General features: G+C 50.6%; 2 protein-coding genes across 11 annotated transcripts in view; both read left to right on the top strand.

Moving 5' to 3' along the window:
• The window catches only part of CAMTA1 (calmodulin binding transcription activator 1), a 675,715-nt gene extending 666,449 nt beyond the window's left edge, over positions 1 to 9,266 (top strand). For all 9 annotated transcript variants that reach the window (XM_081085448.1, XM_081085446.1, XM_081085447.1 and 6 more), the window contains one exon: positions 5,996 to 9,266. In XM_081085448.1, coding sequence (XP_080941574.1) covers positions 5,996 to 6,059 — 64 coding nt within the window. In that variant the 3' untranslated portion in view covers positions 6,060 to 9,266. The remainder of the gene's footprint in view (positions 1 to 5,995) is intronic.
• A 1,672-nt stretch (positions 9,267 to 10,938) lies between these two features.
• VAMP3 (vesicle associated membrane protein 3) lies at positions 10,939 to 19,853 on the top strand. 2 transcript variants are annotated; one of them, XM_081085438.1, is made up of 5 exons: positions 10,939 to 11,051; positions 13,366 to 13,447; positions 16,448 to 16,606; positions 17,360 to 17,411; positions 18,143 to 19,853. In XM_081085438.1, coding segments are annotated over exons 1-5 (315 nt in total). In that variant the 5' UTR covers positions 10,939 to 11,049; the 3' UTR covers positions 18,163 to 19,853. The 2 variants fall into 2 exon arrangements, with proteins under 2 accessions (XP_080941564.1, XP_080941563.1); XM_081085437.1 differs by lacking the exon at positions 10,939 to 11,051 and having other exon boundaries at positions 13,019 to 13,447.
• Positions 19,854 to 23,142: the final 3,289 nt, after the last annotated feature.

The raw sequence follows: 23,142 nt of genomic DNA, 5'->3' as shown, positions 1-23,142 counted from the left end.
CGCTCCCTCCCTGTCCCCTCACTGACGTCGCAGGGACACTCCTCCTCGTGGTCCCCAAGCTGAGCTGGCTCCTGGAGGCAGAACATTCTCTGGGGAGAAGCCACATCCCTGGGGTGGGTGTGAAAGAAGGTGCTGCACGCACTTGGTCAGCTGATGAAGCGCTGACGACGACGCGGTTTCCCCGGGAGAAGAACTGGTTAGGAACTTAGTTAAGCGTCATGGGACAGTGTCTGTGAAACGCTGGGCGACCCCAACCCCTCGGTTAACGTCCCCAGAGGCTCCCTGGCGCGGGACGACGTCGGCCACCAGGACTGAGACACAGCAGCCGAGGCCCCAGCACAGCAGCCAGAAATGCACCCCACTTTCCATCTTCACTCGGGGCAGGCTAAGGAAAAGCTTTTTCCCTGCGGGCTTAGCCGTAAAAAGGCTAAAAAAGCCTTAAAAAGCATCTTCAGGTTCTTGCTGACATCCTAGGGGTGTGTCTGGTCTTGGACGCCCTCGCTGTCCGTTCAGGAGGAAGCTTGTTGGACACGGAGGTGGAGCCGACAGCTTCACTCCTTCCCTGGTGAGCAGGTGCCCTGCTGCTCCCGGCCGGTGCCGGCAGGATGGCTGAGGCCAAGACACCCCTCGAGCCCCTGCTGGGAGCCTGCTTCCCCGGGGGCTGCGCCGGGCGGGTGACAGGGCGTTCCTCCGTCCGATGGCGGAAACCCAGGTCCCCATGCGGAAGGGAAGCGTGAGGAGTGGGCTTGCATAACGATCTGTCCTCGAGGTGTGGGCTTCGTGACCTGTCACATCACTGCAGGTCATTACATTCAGTCACTGCAGGTCATTACAGGCAGTCACTGCAGGTCATTACAGTCAGTCACTGCAGGTCAGTCATTACAGGCACTGCAGGTAATTACAGTCACTGCAGGTCATTACAGGCACTGCAGGTCATTACAGGCACTGCAGGTCATTACAGGCAGTCACTGCAGGTCATTACAGGCAGTCACTGCAGGTCATTACAGTCACTGCAGGTCATTACAGGCACTGCAGGTCAGTCATTACAGTCACTGCAGGTCATTACAGTCACTGCAGGTCAGTCATTACAGTCACTGCAGGTCATTACAGTCACTGCAGGTCATTACAGGCAGTCACTGCAGGTCATTACAGTCACTGCAGGTCATTACAGTCACTGCAGGTCATTACAGGCAGTCACTGCAGGTCATTACAATCACTGCAGGTCATTACAGTCACTGCAGGTCATTACAGTCACTGCAGGTCATTACAGGCAGCGGGCGCTCGGGGGCCCTACCCCGCTTCTTCCTGGAAACTGCTGACTGAGTTACCTGGTCCGTGAAGGTGGGTGGCGCTGTCCCACTGGGATAAAGGAACCCCAGTTGGAGGAAGAAAAGATCACACTTCTTGGGCACACATTTTTATTTATTTATTTGGTTTTTTGTTTTTTTTTTTAAAAAATTATTTATTTATTTATTTATTTATTTGCTGTTTGTCTGAAGGATACTGGCAGCATTACTACTTAGTTATGCTGCTAATTAACCTTCAACTATTTGTATAGCACGTGAGAAATAACGCTGCTCACATATACATTTATTTATTTGTATTTGATATTTCTTTTGAGAGGCGGGGGGGCGGGGAAGGGAGAGGGTAGAGAGACAGAAACATCAGTGATGAGAGAGAACCATGGATCGGCTGCCGCCTGCACGCCTCCCACTGGGGATGGAGCCCGCAACCCCAGCAGGTGCCCTGGCCGGGAATCAGACCCTGACCTCCTGGTTCCTGGGTCGATTCTCAGCCTCCAGCCTCCGAGCCGCCCCTGCACGGACACACGTTTTTAAGCCACACATTTTTCTCTGCATTTGACGACTGGGTTTCCAAACACTTGACTTGGCAGATGCTGCCGTTACCTAGGCAACTAACTGAGAGCCGACGCCCTGCGAGGTGCCCGGGCGGGTCCTCGCCGCGCTCTGCTGCTACTCTGCGCTGTTACACGTGCTTCTCTGCGAGGGCCGCCCTCCAGCAACGCCTGGCAGGGGGGCTGTTCACGCGAGAGGGAGCGGGGCCCAGGCCAGCAGTGGGCGCTCCCACTTCCCTGGTCGCATCTGATGGGAGCCTGATGGGAGCCTGATGGGAGCCGGTTTCCGGAGCCGAGGCACTGGATGGGGATGTGTCACCGTGGGGGGCATTTCAGCCTCAAGGTCATCTCACTTGCCTCTTCTGGGAAAGGGACCTGTTTGGAGCACAGACACCTGCTCTGGGCCCTCCTTCTCGGGCCTCGTCGTCTCCTTCGTTTTGCAGTCCAGTGGGTTTTCTGGAAAACGGCAAGACCTCTTTCCCTGAGCTCCCCGCTCATTCTGGCTCGGAAATCCGAGTAAGCAAGTAGACTCTCCCCGAGATGGTGACTGTGGGACTGCTGTGGTGTGTCCTTACTGTGGTCGGTAGGGTTTTAGTTGACCTGTGCGTTTTAGGGATTATTTGTAACTTGGCTAAGACGAACTAACAAGTTCCTGTAACTATCGGAAACACTCTGGTTTGAAACCTCTATTCCCTAGGATTCGTTAACAAAAAATGACAGTATCGGGTGTTGTTCTGAACCACTCCAGTAAGAGAACTCAGTGTTTTCTGTGTCTCTGGAGACAGTGCGACATTCACACATACTTTATTGGATTGATAATTGATTGAAAACAAAACAGACACCTCTCTTACCCCGACACTGCCCTCCGGTCCCATGGAACGCCACCCGGGTTCCCGTAGGGCAGACTGTGAGAGCCTTAGCATCGCAGCTTGGAGAACGAAGCTAAAAAGCTTTCCATTCCCCTGATTCTTAGGCCCACTCTTTTCACGTCTCGAATCTGTGTTGAGAAATCGACACATGCATTTGATGGGGAGGTACTTTTTCTCTCTAAAACGTTGGAATAAACTCACCACGGGGTCATATAGAGGACGACATCCGAGAATGGGAAAATGCGATTGTTCTCATCGGTTTTCAGCAACACACTTATCTCAGCCCAGGGACGTTTTCCAGATGCGTCTTCTGTCAAGTGTTTTGGGGAAAACCAATAAAGTCAGAACCTGAGAAACACTCCTTTGTTCTCCTGAGATCCTGGAGGCAGCAGTGGCCTCGAACCCCTGCACTGCCGTCTGTTAACTGGAGCATCGGCTGACGGGGCAGCTGCTCACGTCCATCAATCCCATGCTGTCCGTTTACAAACGGGAGAAGGTGGTGGCATGAGGACTAGAGAAGGTGACAAGTTTTAAGTCACCTGTGCAGCTATTGGAACAGAAGCGTTCTCTTCCCTTTTCCCGCAAGTCCTCCCACAATGACTTCCTGTTTTTAAAAACATACCTGAGTCATTTTTTTAATTGATTTCAGAGAATAAGGGAGAGGGGGAGAGAGATAGAAACATGAATGATGAGAGAGACTCATTGATCGGCTGCCTCCTGCACACCCCCCACTGGGGATCGAACCTGCAACCCAGGCGTGTGCCCCGACTGGGAGTCGAACCCAGGACCTCTTGGGCCATGGGACGATGCTTAATCCATTGAGCCACCACAGCCCAGCTACCTGAGACATTTCGATGTCACAATGCCAGTGTCTGCGCACCTCAGCACGAAGCTGAGAATGGATTCTCCACATTAGCTCGGGAGTTAGATGGATCTGAAACTGTCGGACGACCTCCGTGTCTCATTTCCCTTGTCAACCGCCGTAGCCATCTCTGCCCTTAGCGGTGTGCAAGGCAGTCACTCGTTTCATAGCAGAGTATTTACATGGCAGCCTAAAAACCTTATGACAACTTAGCTGGCTTTTTATTTCAGAAAGAAACTGCAAACACAAACATGGCCATTTTAACTAAAGAAAACTTCAGGCTAGACCCGTCGTGACCAGCTGACAACAGATTCTTTCATGTGAAACTGTAAAATGTTTCTGGTTATACTTCACTCCCCTTTCATCTCATCTCGATGAGGAACTGGGTATTTTTAAAGCATCCCTGTGTCCCTCTAGAAAACGGAACGGCTGTCTTTGGTTTATGCTGTCAGGTTTGGAGTTAAGGATTCTCCCTCTAGAGGTCTCCTCGGCGCTGGAGTCATGTGCATATTTGTGAATGAGCCCCGCGGGAGAGCAGAGATACAGTGTAGCACTCGAAGCAGCATGCACATCTTGCCCTAACTCGGCACCTGAGGTCTGCGCAGGCGCAGACAATTGCATGCCCGGAAGTACACGTGGCATCGCTGCATGCCTTGCATTTCTCCAGCCGAAGAGCTGCTAGTATAGACGTTGCATGTTTAAAAATTGAACCCAGACCATAGCATGTTTCAATTTTTAAAACGCCACCGACTGATCAAGTCTGCATGTCCAAAATCAGGGACCTAGAATGACGCACCCCTCTGCGTGGCCGTAGCCGGGTTACCTGAGCACGTCCTAACCCACGGTGTATTTCCTTACAAAACTGAAAGCTAAGTAATGCCTAGGTGCCGTGGTGGACACAGCAACGGTTTCTAAACGTGCCTGTTAAGAAAGGGATTTAACCGCCTTGAAGATCCACGGTTTGATCGAGCTGGGCTCGCTGGATGCCGCAGCTAATCAGACGAGCAAGGTGCCCACTGCTGTCCTGGTCTTTCGTATTAATGACGGTGCAATGGGAGCAGCGTCCCTGAGAAGCCGTTCTGCGCGGGGGCGGTAAATAGAACCGTCGTCTTGAACGGCTGTCCCAGCAGATGCGCCACCTCTGTAACAGACGCCTGGATAATTCGCCGCGGGGTTTCGAATGTCTCCTCCCCACGGGGTTTCCAGAACGTTTTCTGCCCGCTCGAGTTTATCCAGAAAGTAAACTAGCATCTGCTTTGCAGTGAAATGTAAATGTGCTGATATAACTGCAGGTCCCGGGAGAGGCATGACACTCCGAGACCTGAAACTGTGTGGGATTACTGACCTCCATGTGAGAGGCCCGGGTCCGAAAGGCGCGAGGCAGACAGACCAGGCTGTGCAAGTACAGCCCGGCGCCCTGGGAAACCGCCCCTCTGCTGGCCTCCGTCACCTCTCCCGGGTTTGGGAAGCAGATGTTACCATGGGGCACGCAGGGCTGCGAGCTGCCCGTGACGCCCGCGGCGGGCACCGGCCTGGGAGGCTAGACCCCGGAGTCCCTGGCATGGGGTCCTTCTGCCCTGACGGCAGGGGTCTTGGTTGGTCAGTGAGGAGAGCTCTTCTCGGCGCTCACGGCCTCCGCCCTGGTCCCTCGTCTGCATCGGGGCCCCCCTAAAACACCGCGGCGAGTGTTTACATGAAAACAGACCGGAGGTGGTCAATAACCAGTCATTTGCTGATAGCGACTTCCCAGGACTCTGTAACAGTTGCATTTGCATGTGGTTAGCACACCATGTGGGACACCTGGAACCCCCTCCCTTAGGTGCATTGCCCCCTATGGCTGCCCCCCGGGAGCAGGGGGCGGTGACCGGAACCTCTCCTCTGGGAACAGCAGAAGCCCCTGGGGTGAGCCCGAGCTGTGCAGGTGTGAGCTCAGGGCCGCGACCTCTGACAACCTTGAGCCTGTGGGCAAAGGCAGCTGGTTTCCTAGGCCAGGCCGCACCCGCATAGAGGCGTGTGCAGGCCCCCTCACTTGCGTCACCTGGAATTACAGGAATTACAGGGCGCTCACGGTGGCCACCGGGCCGAGAAGAAAGCTGTTTGAACAGTTAACACCGTCTGAGACGCACACGTGACTGTTGGCGCTCAATTCGTGAAGTGGGTTTCGGTTCTCCTTTGTGTTGGGAGCAGGTGGCGGCAGAGCGGGGGTTCAGGAAGGGCCCCCCTTCCTCTGGAGTATGTCCCCCAGCAGTTAAACGGGTTCTTTTGGCATCAATCCTCAAATGGTCTTTTTCTTCTTCTTCTTCTTTTTTTTTTTTTTTTGCTTGAGAGGGAATGGGAACGCCCTTTCCTGGGTTTGGTCAGTTCCACCCTGTAGTTACCACCTGGTGTTGTGTTCTGTTTCTCTTGCAGAGTGAAAGAATTGAAAAAGACCAAGGAACTTGAAGACATACAGCAGCATCCCTTAGCAATGTGACATTGCTTTTCAGACTGTTTTCATTTCTGTTTTTAGCAGAGACATGCAACAACACACAAGCGCGCGCACACACACACACGCACACACACACACACAATCCCTCTGCAGTTTTGGAGAGATCAGCTGCAGGATTTTAACAGGAATGTTTTGTTCATTGCATTTGCACTTTCATGGACAACTTTTAATTTGATCAGCGAGACATCATGGAACTCAACCTTCTGTTGGGTCGCGGGAAAACCAGACGCCGCGAGGAAGGGAAAGAGGCTCCCCCTGGGGAAGCGGCCGCTTTCCTGCTCACATAGGGCTGTACTCAAACATCGCGTGGAACTGTACAAATATTTATACCAAAAATATAGGGAAGAAGTGGTGGGGATGCGCTGGCAACACGAGAACGCTGCTCCCGCACCTGCCAGTGGCTTCCAAGAGGCTGACTCTTCGGGATTCGTTGTCAGCGGAGGGCTTAGATCACCCCAATCTTTATTGCGTCCGTGCGTTCTCATTTCCTTCACTGTTCCGTTGGTTCTTGTTTTAACCTCGACAGCACACTTAATGCAACTTTTTAAAAAATCTGCAGGTTTTTAATGTCTTGTGGAAATGTGCAGAGGGGCGGGCGTGGCAAACGGGTAATGCATGGGAACTGAGGAGAAACCGCTTCCAGAGTGAAGATTTATTTTCTTGTCCCACCCCCCCCCCCCAGGAACCTGCGAGGACTCATCGTGTCCCTTTTCTCATGTTCAGCACTTTAATTTTTTTGCCTTACTTTCATGTGCAATGGGGGTTACTCAGAGAATCGGTAGAGCATGTAGCTTTCTCCAGTAACCCTGGGAAGTGTAGTCATTCTGAGGAATCATAAACCTTGCCTGGACATTTGCCACCTAAAAGATCAGCGTGGTGCTGCGTTCTGGCCAGTAAATTCCATATTTTTGGCTATATCTCATCCAAACAGAGCAGTTTCTGTGTATATATAGAAGGTAGAGATGGAAAGTGAGAAATATTTGAAAGGGATTATATTAATTGCTAAATATTTTATTCACAAAGGTCAATAACATGGCAAGATAAAATTATTTGTATAGTTTTGTCTGAATGAGCAAGAAAAATGTGGATGTATTGTTTGTATATATTGTATATATTAAAACAAAGAGATATGTGCATGAAATCAAGAAAAAAGAAATGAACACAAGCAAAGCATTAGTGGCTATGGTCTGTAAAATGAAACAAAAAAACTTTATTTCACTATAAGAGTACTTTATTTTAAATGTTCTTTAGAAGAACATTTTGCTAAAGCATGACTAAACTGCAAATAAAATAAAAATTAAAAAAAGAGCTACTGTATTTAGACTTAGGAGAAAAGGCAGAGTAACATTACTTAAAAAAAGGATATGTTTACATTTAATTTTGGCTACCAGGAGTTTATTTTATTTTATTTAAAAAAAAAATTTTGCCAATGGTGCCAAGTAATGTGAATGCTAATATTGCTTAAGAAAATTAAGTTCCTTTTGCTAAACAGATAATCATAAGATGAATCCGTAAAACAGCTTAATACCATCCACTCGCTCCAACGAAGAATACTTAGGACGACCAAACCCTGACAAAAGAAATAGTGCGAAAGGTAGAAAAATGTCTCACGTTTTCATATCTCCTGCTGGAAATCAGAACATGTCATTTAAAAAACTGCACACAAAAGAAATAACTAAAACTTTAAGAGATGCAGACTGGTCTTGTAGGGATGTCACGGCACATGACTATTTTCACAGAACGAGGAGCCAAAGAAATCTGATGCTTTTAAACATTCAACTACTAACGTCCAATCGAGGAGAATCCAGTTCGCATCTGCCGATGCCAGTTTAAAAATTCCCAGGTTACGTTTCAGGACCAGTTGGTGTAAAGCTGAAATCATAGTGTGTGTGTGTGTGTTTTCTTCTTGGTTCTGGCTGCCAACTGTAAGTTCAAACTCAAGGCTCGTTGTGAAGCCTAAAAATATTCACAAATAAGCTTTTAAACTGGTGTCTTTTCAGAAGGAAGGTAGACACAACAGGATCGAGGTAAACACTGGGGTCAGTGCTCTTGGTGCCTTTTCTATAATTGTACTTGTTTTTTAATTCCTTTCACTGCCAACCTCAAATTACTGTACAGTATATGTCTTACTGCTTGTGATCAGCTTCGACCACAGTGACAGCCCCACAACTAGTAGCCATCTGTACATTTGTAAACTGAGCTGACTCAATTTTGTTATTTTAAATGTGTGGGTTATGTTACAGCTGTTGCAGTCCCCCCCACACCCCACCCACGATCCCTTTTATTTTACAGTTTAACCTACAGGAGGACACAGTCATTTATACACACACACACACACACACACACACACACACAATTGCATTCCTAAGTGGGAATAGAACGTGAAAGCCAGCTCTCTCAGAATATCCTGTCTTAATGCCGAATTTAGATGTTTATTCCATTTATTCTGGTACAAATAACTGATCTTTTGACAAGAGTAATGACCTCAGTGGGTTTGCTTTAACCCTCACACTTATTTTGTTCATGTTCCACATGCTACATTATTCGCTGAGTGAGTTAGACAGTTCGGGAAGAGAAAGACTGATGTAGAATTGGGAGGGTTCTCGCGGAGGGGACAGGAAGTAGCAGTACAACTGTGAATCCTAGGGGAGGTACCAGTACGCTCCCACCGATACGAAGCACTTCTGACCGCTTTTCCTCGGTTATGAATCTTAATTTTGAATATAAGATGATAGATAAGCGCAGCTTTCTTGGATAATCTGAATTCCCAAGTGCCAGGAGTAGATTTCATTATAAAAGTTAATAGCTAATCTTATTCTGTCTCCTGAAGATTTCATTGCTATTCTTGTTACCCATCTGAAATCAGCTGTACTGTGTGAACGAAATAAAGACACTAACTCGAACCCCTTTCTGGCTGCACGGTCGCTTATGGCAGTTCCACACAGTAGTTGGCGCCCAATGGGGGGTCCCTGAGACTTGCATGTAAAACTAGTCTAGATGTCTTCTTTTTTGTAAGTTTTATTTTTGTAATTGTGCATGTAAAGCATCATTGAATCAATGGATCTGTTGAAGAACTCAGCTGCTGGAAACCATGCAAAATGTTTTGAATTGCCCTTAAAAATATGGAAAATGTTTTCTGAATGCTTTATATTCTTTCTGCTGTAAATTAAAAATGAAGAAAATTTCCCCATATTATGTGTGTGTGTGTGTTGCTTTCACTTTACCTGATACTGCAATCCAAGTTGGATGGGCATGTTTCAAACCATGTGAAATAATTTCAAGTACTTCCTCAGACCCAGATGTGACGTTTTGACATTGAATGTTACATGGTTTCAAATATGTCCACGATGGGAAAAATTTCATAGTAGATCCATGATTTCCAGAACACTTTCAACTATGTTCTCAGGCACCACTCAATGTATCATTTTCCCCAGTTCAGTTATTTGAATGGTAAAGACACCAGGCTACATTTACCTTTTCAGGCCCGACCTATCAACCAGGAGGTCACGGTTCGATTCCCGGTCAGGGCACGTGCCGGGGTTGCAGGCTCGATCTCCAGTGTGGGGCGTGCAGGAGGCAGCCGACCAATGAGTCCCATCATTGATGTTTCCATCTCTCCCTCTCCCTTCCTCTCTGAAATCAACAAAAATACAAAGATCCATAAATAAATTCACCTTTTCCGTTAAAACCCTCTGAAGTCTGTTAACAGGCACGGTCCAGCTGGCTCCTGTGGCAGAATCTCACCTCCCTGGCGGTCTTTCCCCATCTCATCCGACTCAGCGCCACTGCCAGACAGATTGCACGCTCTGCCTGGGGCCTCGATGGTTTCTGCAGTCACTGCATGTAAACGACATGTCTGTCCAGCCTTCATTCCATCTTATGTTCACCTGTGCCCCAACCTGCTCCCTCTGGTTGGTCTGGGCCATTTCCACTGTTTTCTTTGTTCGTGGCCTTTGTTCATCCTTCGGTGGGAAAGTCTCAAATCCCACCTCCTCTGTGACGCTCTCTTGTCTATTCTAATATATACTAACATTTCACTTTTCAAATTGTTCCATTTACAGTTGGAAAAGACAGGTTAGTGTTTATTTTCCGGGTCTCATCTAACTTGCCACATGACCTATTAGTGTTTTGTCTGTTTTTAGGGCAGGAGTTGCCTGTGTTGGTAGGGATACTTTGTTACAACGTGAAAACGCTGCCAAGTAACCCTCTGCGTTCAGCTATGTGCCTCCGCCTCCATAGGATCAAAAGTTGGAGACCTACTCTGTGCTAGGGACCCAGGAAGATGCAGTGTAGAAACTGCAGTCCCTATGAGCAATGACAAATACTTATTCGCGTCACGAATACGAAGACAGCGAACCCAAACCAATCAATGTCTGATAAATGCTCCAAATGGACTGCATACCCCATTTTAACAGGTTTCTTGGGAAAATGTGGGGTCTGCTAGGTTAATGTGGGGAACAGGAACACACAGATGTCTCCAACGTAGCCACCGCCCGAGAGGCGGCCCACCTGGTTTACCTGCAGCCCCTCTCCTGTGGGTAATGCACCACGTCCCCCAGGTCCGCACGGGCGGCAGGCGGCGGGCGGCGGGCGGCGGGCGGCGGGCGGCGGGCGGCGGGCGGCGGGCGGCGGGCGCCTGAGACAGGAGCGGGCGCTAACCCACCCGCGCTCGGCTGGCGGATACCAGCCCCCAGCGCCCTCGTGTGGCCCCGCCCCCAGCGCCCCGCCCCGACACGCCCACCGCGGCCTGCGCGCCCCGCCCTCCCATCCGGCCCCGCCCCTCCGACACGCCCACCGCGGCCTGCGCGCCCCGCCCCCTCCGGCACGCCCACCGCGGCCTGTGCGCCTCGTCCGCCCATCCGGCCCCGCCCTGTGACGTCATCGGCTCCTGCGCCGCCACCGCTCCGCCCAGGTCCTGGTCTCCGGTCCCTCTCCGCCGCTCCGTCGACACTCGCCCGCCGCCACCGCCGCCAAAATGTGAGTGACGCCGTGCGAGCTGGACGGCTTCGGGTCCCGGGGGGCGGCGGCCCGCGACTGGGAGCCCCGCCTGGCCCGGTTCCCGGTGGCGGCCTTTCGGACGCGGCCCGAGGCCGTGCGAGGCTTCCGAGGCCGGGGTGGGGCGCGGCCCCGGGAGTGCGGGCTGCAGACGGGCGGAACGACCCCGCGGCGCCGCCGACCGCCCAGCGGCTGTCGGGGGGACCCGGAAGGGACCAGGGCGGGGCCGGGGGCTTTCCAGATTAGGAGTGCCCGCCCCGCCCCGCCTCCGTCCCCGCCCCTTCGCCGTGCCCTCCTCTACCTCCCCAACCCCCCCCACACTGCCGGGGTCCCCGAAGGGGCGCTGGTCTCTGCCGGGCTGCTGCAGGGCTGGGCTCCGGAAGTTGCCAGGGAAGGGCCTGTCCTGTCTCCAGGCGCCCACGGTCAGAGTGCACTCGGGCGTCCCGGGGCAGCGTGCAGACACTGGAGCCACGAACCCGGCTCCCTCTCCAGCCTGCTCATGGCCCACCGAGGGCGGCGAAGGGAAGCGTTCTTTCCCGGGCTCCTTCCAGGAACTAGGGACCCCACTCTGCAGGGTGGCTGCCGGGGCCGCTGGGCCCGGAGACCCCAGTGGTGAAGGTCCGGGTCCGTGGGATTACACAGCACCTGGTCTCAGCACACCAGCCCGCGGTGCTGACTGCCCAGGCCTCGCCTTACCCGTCTGTAAAATGGGGATAATAGTAGTATCCGCCTCAATGAGTTATGAGGACTAAATGGGAAAATGCACCAGTCCTGGCCTCCCAGACACTAACCTCGCGGAGGCCGAGTGGGACCTGCTGCCTCCCTGGCCTTTGACACGCGGTGGAGCACTGCCTGCTGGCTCCGTGAGTCCGTGGCTGCTGTATGCAAGGCACCTGCGAGGCGCTGTCTTAGAAACAGGGAAGACCTCTGAGACACAGGGGCCTGTGAGCCTTTAGGATCCATTTTGATACACAGTAGGTCCTCGGGTTTCGTCCCTTATCTAATAATAGGCATTTGCTGTGCCTAATCAATGTTACTGGTTTGTTATTGTTACTTTTGTTCCTCGTATGTAAATGTTATACTAGATGCAGAAAAACAAAACTTGACAAACAGCAGAAAGACTCTGATCCTGGTGGCTCAGAAATTGGAAATGACCCAGAATACTTTTTAACAAGGACATATAGGATCTGACTGCCTCCCATTTACCTGCCCTTTTTGAATAGTAATGCATCAGGCCCTCGGGTTACGTCCGAGATCTGTTCCTAGGGCGAGACTTAATGTGATTTTCACCGTAAGTCGGACCCCAGTAAGCACCTACGTCACCCACATGGAGCACAGACACAGCAGTAATGAAGTGAAACAGTAAAAAAAATTTAAAAGAAAGATAATTCCTGACCTTTACTTGTGGTAAATAAATAATAAAAAACATAAAGCACATATGTACATACATCAAAATGACGGAGCTTTTTTTTAATAAATAAATGGGAGATGGTGATGTAACGACGAACATACATCAAGTCCGACGTAACTGAGGACTGCCTGTATATAAAATCAAATCAAAGGGTTACCAACAAAGTCATGGAAACAGTAAGGTCTTCAAACCCAGAGTGGTCAAGGAAGGTCTGCCTGGGGAGAAATACGGCGTTTGATGAGACGTTTAAAGAGAGGGAGCATTGTTTGCTTGTTTCTGTAAATGCCTGTATTTACCATACTGGAAAAAGCATTCCATAACTATCAGAGGAATATCGAGTGCTTTAAAGTAGATGTGTGGCTTGAAAAAAGTAATTAGAAAATTGGAATGTAGAGTTTACCTATCTTAGGACCAGGTTCTTCATTGATACAAAGCAGATTCTATTAAACCTCTCCTTAGACCAGTGATGGCGAACCTTTTGAGCTCGGCGTGCCAGCATTTTGAAAAACCCTAAGTTAACTCTGGTGCCGTGTCACATAGAGAAATGTTTTGATATTTGTAACCATAGTAAAACTAAGACTTATATTTTTGATATTTATTTTATATATTTAAATGCCATTTAACAAAGAAAAATCAACCAAAAAAATGAGTTCGCATGTCACCTCTGACACATGTGTCATAGGTTCGCCATCACTGCCTTAGACCCTGGTCACCTGTCACGTGTGGATGAATGTTGGAAATTCCAGAGTTAGGAGAAATGTCATTAGAACCGTTGTTCGTTATTCGTTTTCTGCTGTAGTTCCGAAGTTACTGGAAGGACTTCGTACGTACAGAAATGTATTTGGAATGCTCCTCGACTGACGCTCGTGCCTTTGCGTGTTTCAGGTCTACGGGTGCGCCTGCAGGTCCAAGCGCTGCCTCCGGCAGTAACCGCAAACTTCAGCAGACACAGAACCAAGTGGATGAGGTACTGCTCTGAAAAGCTGAATTTTCAGTCAACATGGGAACACTCTGGAAATAATTATTTAGGAAGAGTGGCACAGAAGGGTGAACGTAAAGTAAATTCTGACCATATCATAAAAGTAACAGTTTCGCCCCTGCTATTCTGGGAGCCGTGATCTAAGCAGAAGTCAGATTCTCCTGCTTCCTGCTTGTTTTCCTGAAACAAATGCCCCTCCCTGAGGGCATTCCTCCCAGAACTGCCTTATAATGTATATTTTCCACAATAATAAAAAAAAAAAATTTGGAAAAAAGAGAACTACTTTATAAAATAGGGTAATCGAATATTCAGAATTAGATCTATAGGTTGTTCAAGCCAAGACCAACCCTTCTGATCAGATTTTCATCAAAACGCTGTTCCAGTAGCCTGACTTTGTATTACTCGGCCTGTGCAGGCCTCTAGCATCAACTCCAGTTGGTGCTATTGACATGCAGAAGGCAGGTGCTGGCACAGTGCTCTAGCCCCACAAATCTGCGTTTGTGGGATTCTTGAGTTAGAGGGTGCTCACAGCATCTTCGTTCTGCCCTGTTTGCAGACCCACAACAGAAGATTGGCAAATTCAAACTACTGTTTCCCTGTCCCTAAAAGCCATCATTGTCCAACAAGGATATCTTGGCCTTTCTGCATGTAGCTGCCCTTAGAAAGCAGCATTCAACTTCTGTTAAACCAGGGGCCACACACCAGTACATGGTGATGGAAGATGTGGTGGGCATGCAGTGCAACATACAAATCATGTATCCTAGAAATGTACACTGGAAACTTACATGATCTTATTAACCAGTTCACCCCAATAAATGTAAGAAAAATATAAAAGTAAAACTTTGGATTGTTAAAGCATATGGTAATATTTTTATATGATGGCTTTATGAACTTCTGAAAATTTTGTATTTTCATGCTAAGAAACCCATTCTCATTCCATCTTGCATGAAACTTTTGTTTACTTACAAAATCAAATTGGGTCCCTTTTCTTAACCAAAGGAACTTTAAGGAGAGGTGTTTGTTTCTTTAGTTCAGGTGAAATTCACACAACATAATTAACCATTTGAAAGCGTACAGCTCAGTGGTTCTTTGTTATAGTCACAGTGTTGTGCAACCATTGCTTCTGTCTAGTTTCACAATTTTTTGTCATCACCACAGAACACCTTGTACACATTTAGTAATTACTCCCGCCCCCCTTTCTGCTGTTCTCTCCCATTCGGACTGGCTGCTGCTGCTGCGAATGCTCTCATTCTGGATCTGTCACACAGAAGGAATCACGCACGAGGGGGCCTTTTGTGTTTGGTTTCTTTCACTTAGTATATTTTTGATGCTCATCCAAATTGTAACAAATATCAGCACCTTGTTCCTTTTTATGGCTGAGTAATATTCCATTGCATGTGTATACCTTGTTTATCCATTCATCGGTTGATGGATTTTTCAGTTGTTCACCTTTTGGCTTTACCAATTATGCTGCTGTAAACATTTGCATACAAGTTTCTGTGTGTGCATGTTTTTCTTTCTCTTGGGTATGTATCTAGGAATGGAGTTGCTGGGTCATATGGTAGTTCTGTGTTTAGCTTTGAGGAACCAGCAAACTTTTCCACAGCAGCGGCACCATTTTACATGCACACGAGCAATATCCAAGGATTCCTGTTTCTCCACACCCTCACCGACACTTGTTTTCCTGTTTCTGTTGTTATAGACATCCTAGTGAGTATAAAGTAGTATCTCTTTGCGGCTTTGATTTTCATTTCCTTAATGACCAGTGGTGTCGAACTTTTCGTGTGTTTGTTGACCATTTGTATGTATGCTTTGTAGAAATGTCTATATCAGTCCATTGCCTTTTTATTAAATTTATTGACTTTAGAGAGAAAAGGGAAGGGAGATAGAGGGAGAGAGAGAGATGCATCAACCTGTCATTCTATCTATCCATGCATCCAGTGGTTGTTTCCTGTACGTACCTTGACCGGGGATCAAACCCGCAGCCTTGGCGTATCTGGATCATGCTCTAACCAACCGAGCTGCCAGCCAGGGCCACGACCACTGACATTTGACAGAGATTGTGATGACTCTGCACATAAGTACATCATCTTGGCAAATACTGTCATCGTAACAATACTAAGTCTTCCACTCTGTGAACACGGGATGTCTTCGCATTTAATCAGGTCTTCATTTTTTTCCAGTGTTTCGTAGTTTTCAGTGTCCAAGTTTGGGCTCCTGGCCTCAGTTTATCCATGAGTATTTTATTCTTTGGATGCTATTGTGTACAGAATTGGTTTTATTAATTTCCTTTCAAATGTTAGTATATGGAAACACTGGCTTATAGATGCTGATATTGTACCCTGGAACTTTACGGCATTAGTTTATTAACCCTATTGGGGATTCTTTGAGATTTTCTACATATGGGATCATCTGTAAATACGGCTCATTTTACTTCTTCTTTTTAATTTGGACGCCTTTTGTTTCTTCTTCTTGCCCAGTTGCTCTGGCCAGAACTTCCAGTCCCTGGTGAACAGCAGGAGAGCGTGTGGGCATCCTTGTCTTGTCCCTGCTCTCAGGGGGAAAGCTTTCTGGGTTTGTTCCTTCGTTTTATCCTTACCCGGAGATACGTTTATTGACTTGAGAGTGAGAAGAAGGGAGAGAGGGAGGAGGAGAGAGAGAGAGACATCGATTGGTTGCCTCCCATACATGCCCCGAACAGGATAGAACCAGTACCCTTTTAGTGTCAGGGACAGGACGACACTCCAGTCAACTGAGCCACCGGCCAGGGCAGCTTTTTGCTTTTGCCCATTGAGCACGGATGGTAGTTGCGGGTTTTTTTCCCATAAATTCCCTTTATCTTGTTAAGGAAGCTCCCTTCTAGTTCTAGTTTACTAAGTGTTTATTTCATGGAATGGTGAGGCCTGGCCCCCTTTTTAATGAAAGTTTGGCTCAAAATAACAAAGGGCTGACCTTTTGTTCTTCCGCGGTGGGGTCATGTTCCTGCAGGTGGTGGACATCATGAGAGTGAACGTGGACAAGGTGCTGGAACGAGATCAGAAGCTCTCCGAGTTAGACGACCGCGCGGACGCACTGCAGGCAGGAGCTTCGCAGTTTGAGACCAGTGCTGCCAAGTTGAAGAGAAAATATTGGTGGAAGAACTGCAAGGTAATCCTCTTCAGTTCGTCTTTACGTTCAGTGCCCTCTGCATTCTCGGGGTGGACAGAGCCCACAGATACTGGGGTGCACGAATCTTGGCGGTGAGTTTGACTCCCCATGGGAATTTGGGTTGACGCTGACTGTACACCCTTTTCCATCCCCACAACGAGGAGACTGCCACGTTCTGTGGCTGAGCTTGGGAAGCATGTAGACAGTAAAAATAAAGTTAAAAAATAAAGAAGCAGCATGTAGGAGTGTCCAAAATCCATCACAGACATTAACCCTCCCAGCCCCGCCCCCGGCGGAGCCCTGCACACAGGCTGCCGGGAGAGGCGGCGGGGTGAGTGGAAGAGCTTCCCCGAGGCCGCAGTGCGCTCGCAGAGGAGCCGAGGGCAGTGCTACCCAGGACAGGGCCCCTGCAGGTCTTACGTGACTGTCAGAGACACGCGCGGCCACCAGATCCCTGTGTCCTGCCCTCCCCTGGCTTGGAAGTGACACTTCCCATACACCATGTGCCCGGGAGCCCCTCCCGATGTGGGAAACTCATACACAAACACGTGCTGCGGAGGGGCCGCAGGTCACTGAGGGGCTTAGGAAGAGCGGGTAAGTAACCTGATCGAACCGAGAGCAGCACGTTCAGGCGTTCACAGCGGCATTCTCTCAGACCAGTGGCCTGACCGCCTTTCCGTGACTAGGGTGGCAGGGCGCTCTGCAGTCAGGTCGTCTTTCTTTGGGGAATGTGACCTGGACCTTTCGTTGCAGATGTGGGCCATAGGCATCAGCGTGGTGGTCATCATCATCATCATCATCATCGGTGAGTTCTGTCTCAGCTCAGCGGGGCTGCTGACTTCACGTCCGTGGCAGTTTAGTCCACAGATTCTCGTTCTCTTCAGTAAATGTCTTAAACACGAGAGTTGTATGATGGAAGTCTGAGGTATTTTATGTAAACATGAATGCCTTGAAACTCGAGAAAATGTATGCGTTCCCACTGGCCTACCCGTGTTCTCTCTGGATATATTTCCATCTGAGATCACTGCCTTCTGTGAGAAGCAGTGTAGTCTAGCAGTTCACAGCACGGGCCATCCTAGCTCCACCGCCATCCAGCTGCGTGGCTGTGGCAAGTATTTTAGTGTCTCTGAACTTGAGTCTCCTCGTTTGTAAATGGGGATAATAAGAGTACCTCCCTCACATGTTGGTTATGAGGCCAAAACTGGTTCATATACAAAAAGTGCTGAGGGTGTTACCTGGCATATGATAATAATAGTTACATAAATAAATAAATACACCCATTGTTACTGTTACCGCTAATGAGACTACCTACAGTTGTGAACAGCCCATGGCCATTTTAGCCCAGTGCAAACACACCTGCGGGCCTGCCTCTGGACAGTCTGGCCTGGCCTGGCCTGGCCGCCACCACGTGTAGCTGAGCCACGGGGAGAGCCGGCCCGGTGCCCGCTCCGCTCACATGGGGGCTGGAGCGCGAGGCTCCTGAATGCGCCGGAAGCTAATGCGTCTGCTTGCTCTTCCCCTCTCCCTGCTCATTAGTGTGGAGTGTGTCCTCATGAAGAACCAGCCAGCCTCCAGCCTGCGGTTCCAGAAACCTCTTCAAGACTTTGACTTAGAGCCTGCTATCTTATCAAGCTTACAAACTGTAATGTGTAAAATGATTATTCTCTGCTAGTTAATGTAAAGTTTGATTTTTAGGAAATGTGCCCTTTTTTAACATGCACTCCAAACCGGAAGTGTGGTCAGCCCAGCCCGCAGTTTGCACAGTGCCTTCACCACTTCACAGGGCTGATGGGAGACTTCTGGAGTCCCAGAGTGCGTCACCTGCAGTCGCGCTGTCTAGCGATCGCCTTTAGTTCCAGCTAGGGAACTTCCTTCCAAGCTAGCTGTCCTCGTCAGTGACCTTGTCTTCAGAACCACCTTTAAACCTTTGGGTAATCAGCTCTCCCGTCTGTGCCTTCCAGAGAGAACACTACTGTCCCTCAAATCTGTGACCATAACAGGTTGTGCCTTATTTGCTCCTTTTCTGGTTCCTTATGCGAGAACCTCTGCTGTTTAAAAGCACTACTGATGCTCTCACTGTGTTTAAAATAAGATGCTGGTAAAGAATTGTTGTTCTTACATTAGATACGAAGATGTTTACGTTCTTGTTACTGTTTTGTATCATATTTTAAAAATATTTTAATCAGAAATAACCTCTTTAAAACATTTTGATAGAACTATGGCTATGACCAAAGTTCCTATTTTGCCAAAAAGTTAAATCCAGTAAAATGCCCTTGAGTCTGCTCCTGACATAAATCCAGAAAGTGACCAATGGAACGCCAGGTGCCTTCAGAATTCAGGTTGTAATATTGCTTGTGAAGCTTCTACATCCTCAGGCCTTTCTTGCCTTAAAACCCTGCAGGCGTTACAACTCCCCTTCCTAGTCAGCGCGTTTCCTGGGGTTAGAGAAGGTTCCAGCTAGACCCTGACCCTCTCGCACCCAGAGACAGATGGCAGAATACAGCCGTGGGCTCCGTGTGTCTCTGAGAATGATGTGAGCAACAGCGTTGTATGTCGCCTTCAAGGAAGACCCTCTGTCAACTGGTCAGGAGTGGCCCAGGCCTCACAGCCTATCGCTTTTTGGAGTTTGTTTCCATGTTCGTTCATATTCCCCTTCCTGGGTCTGTCTCCGACGTTAGCTGCCGGTTAGCGTTGGTCAGGGCGGCTGGCTTCTCACAGAGAGCTGCCCGAGACACTGTCTGTCTTCGCTGTCAGACGTAGACTGTCGGCACAGGTGCTGCTTTGTCCCCTGAGAGGGTTCTGTGGGGACTGTCAGCATCAGGCTGTGCGGCTCAGGGCGGGCCGTCAGGTAGGAATGAAGACAGGCAAGGCGGCCCCGAGGGAGAAGCAGAGGTTCACACTCCGCCTGCGTCCTGGGGCGCTCACACGCTAGCCGGGCTTGCAGAGCAGGCAGCCGAGTCCGCCAGCACACAGGTCCGTTCCTTTGGCATCTGTCCCCTACGGCGCTGATGTGAGTGAGAACCCGCCGGCTGTGAGGAGGAAGCAGCCGTCAGTGTAGGGACGTCCGCCTCCTCCGCTCAGGGTCTCTGGCCGCGTCTGACGTGGAAACTGGTGCTCTCTCCTTGGCCTGTGCTCAGCCCCATGTAACCCACCGGCTCCTGCATTAACCCAGGATGCCTCGCTCGTGCCTGCATGTAGCTGGGAACTGCCCACTGTAATGACTTCAATAAAGTGTTTATCAACATCATTCTGGTCCTGTGTTGCTTATAGAGGAGGAGCTGTGCCTGGCCAAGTCCTAAAAATGGCGTTCCTTGCCGTGCCCCTGCCTCCCTATCATCCCCTGCACGCCAGTCCCTCCCTGAGTTCCCCAACTTCCTGTTACCCAGCGTCCCCTCCGCCAGTGAACAGAGCAAACTACCCTCTTGTGCAGAGTGCTTTTCAGTATAGGAGACGGGGGGGGGGGGGGGGGGGGGGGGTAGGGGCGGGCGGGGGCGGCTGGCTTTCTCATGGACACCGAATCGTCAGCATTTGGCTTCTGAATTCTTAAGTATGTGGTCTTTCAAGGTGCTGTGAGACTGCCTGCGTGTGGAACAGCAGGCTGCTGCCTGCCTGGGACGGGGGGTATCGTTTGGGAGGTGAGGGACACTTCAAACCCGTGGTTCCTGTTCTGATTCTGCTTCTCTTTCCCCTTGAACATGGTCTCTTACTCAGCAGCCCCTGGGGAGCCATATCATGTGGTGGAAGTAGACTTACGTTTTCAGTAAAATGTCCATTTCCATGGCATCCTATTGGGAGAGAAGAGGTGGACTTTCCCCACTGCCTTCGACAGATGAGCACTCCTTTTCTTGTCCGACCTACTATTGTCCTGGAAAAGAATTGTGCCTCTTCTTCAGGTCCTTCTTATCATGAAATCTGTAGAACTTCGGTGCCATTTTCAAGATTTTGAAGGAAATCTACCATGTATGGGCTCCTCTTTCTCTGCCCTCCCTTAAATGTCAGGGTTCCTGGGGCAGGGTGCTCAGCCAACGTGTCTTTCATTCCACTCACGCTCCATCATCTATTCCCATGTTTCTGTCATGAACCTACTGATGCCCGGCCAGGTAGACACAGGCCTCCCAACTCAATATGAACCTAACAGCATTAAGTATTTCCCCTCCCTCCCACTCCTCTTCTATCTGTATATATAAAGGCCAAGTGACCGGAACCCCGGTGGGACCCCGAGACGACAAGCACTGCAGCCCCGATTGGCCCGCCAGCTGCCTGCGGCCCCTCCCCGCCAGCCAGCCTGGCCCCCCATCGGCCCCATCCCACCCCGATCGGGGGCGGGGCCGGCCCGCTGACCTCCTGTGCCCCCCGCCACCCCAGCCCCAATTGGAGTGGGCTGGCTGGACCCCACCTGTGCACAATTCGTGCACCGGGCCTCTAGTCAATAATAATGTCCACCCAGAGAATGGCTGAGAAATCCAATGGCTACCTGACAACTCTACTTCTCAAACACAACGTGAAAACGTAACTCTCAGTCTTCCCTCTAAGTTTATGTCCCATCACAAATGGCTCTGCTTAAACCAGACTCAGTAGTCACCTTGCTGCTCTCCTCATTCCATCCACAGGGCTCTGTGCCCCCAAATGTATCTTATTGGAATCAAGGCCTCCCAACTTTGAACTATTTCCTGTGCAGCAGTCTGATACAATCACTGTCTTGCTTAAAACCCACCCCTTTCCACTACCATTAGAAAGAAATCCAAGTTTCCCTAATGATAAGGCCCCCTGTAGTCTGGCCCTTCCTCACTTCTGACCCCAACTGGCACCATCCTCCCCCTCCCTGTTCTCCAGGCAAAGTACCCTGCCTTTCGGTTTCTCACCAGCAAACCTGCTCTATGGCAGGGTCTTCCCCACCCCCTTCACACACCCAGGTTTCAATTTCACCTTCTCAGAGGCCTCCCGGATCCCCTGCCAATGTGCCTCTTGCCGCCTTCACCCCCAGGCCTGTCCTGGTTACACCTTATCCAGTGGTTCTCAACCTTCTGGCCCTTTAAAACAGTTCCTCATGTTGTGACCCCCAACCATAAAATTATTTTTGTTGCTACTTCATAACTGTAATTTTGCTACTGTTATGAATCGTAATGTAAATATCTGATATGCAGGATGGTCTTAGGCAACCCCTGTGAAAGGGTCGTTCGACCGCCAAAGGGGTCGCCACCCACAGGTTGAGAACCGCTGCAAGCTCGTTTCATGTTCTGCACAGCACCTGCCACCTCCTGAACTTTATGGAGTTGTTCATATGTTTTATGTCAATAACATGTGGACTCCCTGAGTGGCCACAACGCTCTCCCCGCCCAGGGGCCACACTCATCCCTACCGAGATATGCATTCAATAAATACTTGAATGAATGCAGTCTGACCAAAGAGCTTCAGAGGCGAGAGCAATCTGCCATCATTTGGAAAAATAAGATGGTTTATCCAACACACGGCATGAACAACGGGCACACTTCCCTTCCTATGCAATTCCCTTCGTTCACCCGACAAACACTGAAGATTTCTGATGGACAGGCCCTGGCGAGGGTGCAGGTCTGCACGGTGCCCTCCATCTCGGATGAGCTGGTGCACCCTCAGCCTCCGGTACTTTAAACGGGCGTCTCCACGCCCCCCTTTCCGGGAGGCGCGCCCTTTACTTGCACCGTCTTCCTCCAGGGCCCCGCCCCCTGCTTCCCCGCCAGCCTGTCGGGATTGGCCAGCCTTCCGCCCAACCGCGTGACGTAAGGCGCTCTGGGGGCCTTCGCCCCCGCCCACTCCCCTCGGGTTACGTAACCTGGGCGCCGCCGACCGGGCCCCGCCCCTGGACCAATGGGAGCCCGCAGAGCCCGCCGCGGCGGCCAATCGCGCGGTCAGGGGGCGGGGCCTCATCACGTGGCGTGCGGGGGGCGCGGCGCCTGGGACCCGCTGCACGCGGCTGGCCTCGGGACTCCGCGGCCCCGCGGATTGGGGCCCGCGTGCGGCCTCGCAGACGGCAGCGGGTGAGTGCTGGGGTCCGGCCGCAGGTCGTCCCGAGCCTGCCGTCCAGGCTGGGACCGCGGTCCGGCAGCACCGCCCGCGAACTTGGGGTCCCCGAAACTTTGTACGTGAAGCTGCCCGCCCGCGCGCGCCTCACCGGGTCCCCTTTCTGGCGCGCTTCGGCTCTGCAGGGCTGCGGCGGGCAAGTGGTGAACCCGCGTCAGGCTTTGCGGCCGCCGGGGCCAAGGGTCCCCTCCAGGGCTCCCAGCCGGCGAGCCACAGCCGGTCTCCCGCGCCCAGTGGCCCGTTTCGCTTAACATTGGTCACTTTTCTCTCCCCCCCCCCCACCCCCAGGCTGGACCTCCCGTGAGCGGAGACACCCACGATTGTGTGGAAACACTGGAGAGAACCGCCTCCCGATGACCCGAGATCAGTAATCGCCCATTTGTGTTGGCCGATCGTTTCCCTATAGCAAGGGCGCATGGACCAGAGTGAGCAGTGAATTTCTGTCGCTGGTTACAAACTAGGAAAGAAGCAGGCAACAG

The sequence above is a fragment of the Myotis nattereri genome (assembly GCF_964212035.1).
Source record: "Myotis nattereri genome assembly, chromosome: 3".
In the NCBI taxonomy this organism is placed as follows: Eukaryota; Metazoa; Chordata; class Mammalia; order Chiroptera; family Vespertilionidae; genus Myotis; species Myotis nattereri.
The sequence above is the reverse complement of the archived record's forward strand: the minus strand, read 5'-3'. Positions and strand labels throughout refer to the sequence as shown.

What these genes read in the sequence shown, in the direction of transcription:
- VAMP3 (XM_081085437.1), top strand. Translation starts at nt 13,316, where the DNA reads ATGTATTTGGAATGCTCCTCGACTGACGCTCGTGCCTTTGCGTGTTTC. An exon ending in CACAGAACCAAGTGGATGAG is followed by an intron (nt 13,448 to 16,447) that starts GTACTGCTCTGA and finishes ATGTTCCTGCAG; the next exon opens with GTGGTGGACATCATGAGAGT. An exon ending in ATTGGTGGAAGAACTGCAAG is followed by an intron (nt 16,607 to 17,359) that starts GTAATCCTCTTC and finishes CTTTCGTTGCAG; the next exon opens with ATGTGGGCCATAGGCATCAG.